General features: G+C 56.8%; 1 protein-coding gene across 1 annotated transcript; it reads left to right on the forward strand.

Annotated features, from left to right (window-relative positions):
* Window positions 1-1404: 1404 nt before the first annotated feature.
* Window positions 1405-3556, forward strand: LOC121081013 (GTP-binding protein Rhes-like). Its single transcript, XM_040579580.1, has one exon. It carries the CDS (start codon window positions 1773-1775, stop codon window positions 2397-2399), a length of 627 nt encoding a protein of 208 aa, XP_040435514.1. The 5' UTR covers window positions 1405-1772; the 3' UTR covers window positions 2400-3556.
* Window positions 3557-3939: the final 383 nt, after the last annotated feature.

A 3939-nucleotide genomic window follows, 5' to 3' on the forward strand; every position in this document is an offset into this window, starting at 1 on the left:
CACATGTCTGAACCAGGCATCCTCTGTTCATCCACCCCTTCTCCTGGGTTTGGGCCTGACGAGGTCCTATGGCCATGACATCTTCTGCGTCCTCGGCTCCTAACTCCTGCGGCTCAGTCTTTGGCATGGCCTTTGGGCTTTCCGCATGGCACAGCAAGTCTCTCCAAAAAGAGCTTCATGTTGGTGACTGAAGGCGCTTCACTAGATGGTGCAAAACCCCACAGGGTGCCACGGTGTGGTGGGTACTTCTGGACACCAGTCCCAGTTCTGTTACGGACCCAACCTTCCCCTTCTCCCAGGGTAGGCTGAGCCGAGGACAGGGCTCTGCTCACCCTGGTGCAGTCTCGTGGCTCTCCTGATAATAAGATCAGATAGGAAAAGCTGTTAACATGGCTAAAATGTAACAATAATTGGGGAATTAAAAGGCAGGAATAATTCTTGTTGACAAGGGCTTTTGAAATCAACAGCATGAAACGCTGAAACAGGTACTTTGCTATGGAAAGCAAATCAACTGCATTAAACCTACAAAAACTAGCAAAGCTAGAAAAAACCCCACACGCCTACAAATTTAGGAAAAAAACCCCCCCTTATTTTAACTTCTGAGCAAGTTCCCTTTGTATTTGTACTTTGCATAAATCAGCTTCTGAAACAACTCTGGTGTGAAATAGGGAAGGTGACTGCTGAGGAAACAAACCCAGACAGGGCAACCTGCACCTCTACGAGCAAACCCACTTCCAGAGGTGATGCCCATCCAGGTGGGGACCGACACACATCCCGCCTCTCCACTCTACTGACCAACCAACTGTTCTGGGTCACGGTTCTGCTGAAGCTGGGTCACGGCCAGCCTTCCTACCCACAGCTGCTCGGCATCTGCTCATGGAGATTGCGATGCATCATTTTCAGGGAGATATTATTTTCCCCTCAGGTTAAATATTTCATAAAATCACAGAATATCTGACAGCTGAATGTGAAGGTTATGACACAGGGGTTTCACAGAGATCTTATTTTTCCCCTCAGGTCAAATATCTCATAGTGTCACTTAAGAGTTGGGCACGTTTGCAACAACCCCTTCTGCAAACAAGTTGCCAGCCTCAGATAAGCGCATGAAACGCTGCGGGTGACACTGGCCAGCCCCTGTCACTTGCGGCCTTGAGCCACCCAACGGGTGGGGGACGGCCGCTGGGCTCCCCTGCTGCCAGCCAGCCCACGCCAAGAGCCACATTAATTTCCAGGGAGGACAAAAGGCAGGACAGCGCGCGCAGCGTGGCGGCTGGATGCTGTGGCTCCCCCGCGCCACTGGCAGCAGCGAGTGATGCAGGCAGCGAGCGATGCGGGCAGCGAGCGATGCAGGCAGCGAGCGATGCAGGCAGCGAGTGATGCAGGCAGCGAGCGATGCAGGCAGTGAGTGATGCAGGCGCAACGCGTAGGGCTGGGGTGGCTGCAGGGCTGAGCTGTGCGGATTGGCCCGAGCACCCCGCTCCCCCCCCTCGCCCTCCCTCCTTCAGCATCCTCAACCCAGGAGATTGGACAGCCTGGTGCCACATGGCAGAGAGGAACCAGGATAAAAAAATGAGCTGGACTTGGGGACTGTAGTGTCCGCAGCGGAACAGCTGGGCGAACTTGGCAGGGAGGTGGCACCAAACTTCCCTGGCTGCACCGAGCCGGGGCAGGGGAGCACGGGCAGACGGTGGGACGCCGGGTCTGCGGCCACCCAGGGGCACCTGTGGGGCGAGCGCCAGCTGCGGAGCATCCCGTCCCCTCTGCACCCAGCCATGTCCCTGGTGGTGAAGGAGAAGAACCATGTGCGGCTGGTCTTCTTGGGTGCTGCTGGTGTGGGGAAGACAGCCCTCATCCGCCGCTTCCTGATGGACACCTTTGAGTCCAAGCACCGGCGCACAGTGGAGGAGCTGCACAGCAAGGAGTACGAGGTGAGCGGGGCCACGGTCAAGGTGGAAATTCTGGACACCAGTGGCAGCTACTCCTTCCCAGCCATGAGGAAGCTCTCCATCCAGAACAGCGATGCCTTCGCCCTGGTCTATGCTGTAGATGATGCCGAGTCCTTTGAGAGTGTCAAGAGCTTGCGGGAGGAGATCCTGGAGCTGAAGGAAGACAAGTTCCCTCCCATCGTGGTGGTCGGCAACAAGGCAGAGAGCGGCGGCGAGCGGCAGGTGCCAGTGGAGGATGCCCTCTCGCTGGTGGAGCTGGACTGGAACAGCCGCTTCGTGGAGGCGTCGGCCAAGGACAACGAGAATGTCCTGGAGGTCTTCAGGGAGCTGCTGCAGCAAGCCAACCTGCCCAGCCGGCTCAGCCCAGCTCTCTGCAAGAGGAGGGAGACGTTGCCCAAGGAGCAGGGGCTGAGGCCTCCCATGAACAAGACCAACAGCTGCTCGGTGTGCTGAGCCGGCTGCCTGGGGCTGGGAGGAAGGCACCGGCAGCAGCGGCACCGGCTGGAAACTCAGGTGGGCTGGGTGGGGAGAGGTGCTGCCCCAGCCAAAACCAACCCTGCTGCCTCCCACCCCTTCCCTCCTCTTCCCCACCCAGCCTGCCCGGAATGGTGAGAGTTGGAGATGCCAAGTAGGAGGGACTTGGAAGGGATGCTGGCTGCGGGAAGGGCACGGGGAGGGGGTGAGCTCCCAAGGAGGCAGGAGGTGTAACTGGGAAACTGCCGTGGTCAGCCAGCACCTTGCATCTGTGCCATGGTGAGCCGGCAGGCAGGCAGGCAGCTCCTCACTTACTAGGAAAGGCGGAAAAACAACAGGTCTTTGGCTGCATGCATCAGATGGCAGCTGGGAGCACCTGTGCAGCTGCATCACGCCCGCCGGTGCTGCTCCCCCAGGACTCGTTCGGGTCCTGCGTCACCTCGCCCCAAGCACTTGCACGTACAACCTCCTGGCGCGGCTACGGTTACGACAGATCCAGCGTCCAAAGTGGTTTTGATTTTGTACCTTGGCATCAAGCATGCGATAGGGCAGTCTATGCATCAATTTGGTTTTCTGTTCTCTCTATTCTTTTTTTTTAAATTTTAACCACACCCAATAAACATGTTGTTGCAAAGTGGAGCTGGAAAACGTCTGGGTTTCTCCTCTACTTCAAAAGCTGCAGTTCCCAATATCACTGTTTTATGCCCGGGCCCCTTATCACTGTATTGGCTTTCCCTCCTCCATGCTCCATCCTTATCTGGAGTGTCCTGGTGCTGGAGGAACCTCCCCAGCTCTCCAGCCTCCCCTGGCAGTGTCAGGACATTTGTTGTTATGATTTTTCTGACAATTTAACCATGAAGTTTTTACCAAGCATGGGTAACTAAAAATAAAACAGCTCTTCTCACATCCAAGTACAGAAAAGAACAACAGCCATTAAAAGACAGCTGATCCACTGAAATAAAAACCATAAACACATTAAAAGGAGATAATAAAAGGAGTGGGAGAAGAGCACAGAAGGGCAATATTTACTGTGCTTTAGTATGCACTGTACTGATTGACTCTCCCCTCGCGCAGCCCATCCTTGCCGTAACAAGCATTTAACCTGCTCAGCAGCCACACAGTCACAATAAATAAAGATATTAAAGCTTGGTGGATTAAAGAGTCATTCACCCTGGCCCCGTCCCAAGGGAGCCCCCAGCTTTCAGGGGGCGCCCAGCTTTCAGAAGCCCAGCCCTGCCGTCCGGTGTGCCCTGCCCAGGCTCGCACTCAGTGGTCCCAGTCCCTTGCCCTCGCTGGGGCACCCCTCGCTGGGGCACCCTGCTGCCATGTCCCCGCGGGCACTGGCGCAGCGACGGCGACCTTGGGCAGGCAACCCCCTCCTCCCGGAGCCCAGTGCAGTGCCTGGCGGGCGGTGGGCAGCGGGAGGGTAGGTGGGCTCCGGCAGGACCTGCTGCTGCTGCCAGCCAGCTGGGTCACGCTGCCCGAGTTCTCTGGCTCGTGGCCACGCACTTGTGCTGCC

Source organism: Falco naumanni, chromosome 1, assembly GCF_017639655.2.
Source record: "Falco naumanni isolate bFalNau1 chromosome 1, bFalNau1.pat, whole genome shotgun sequence".
NCBI lineage: Eukaryota > Metazoa > Chordata > Aves > Falconiformes > Falconidae > Falco > Falco naumanni.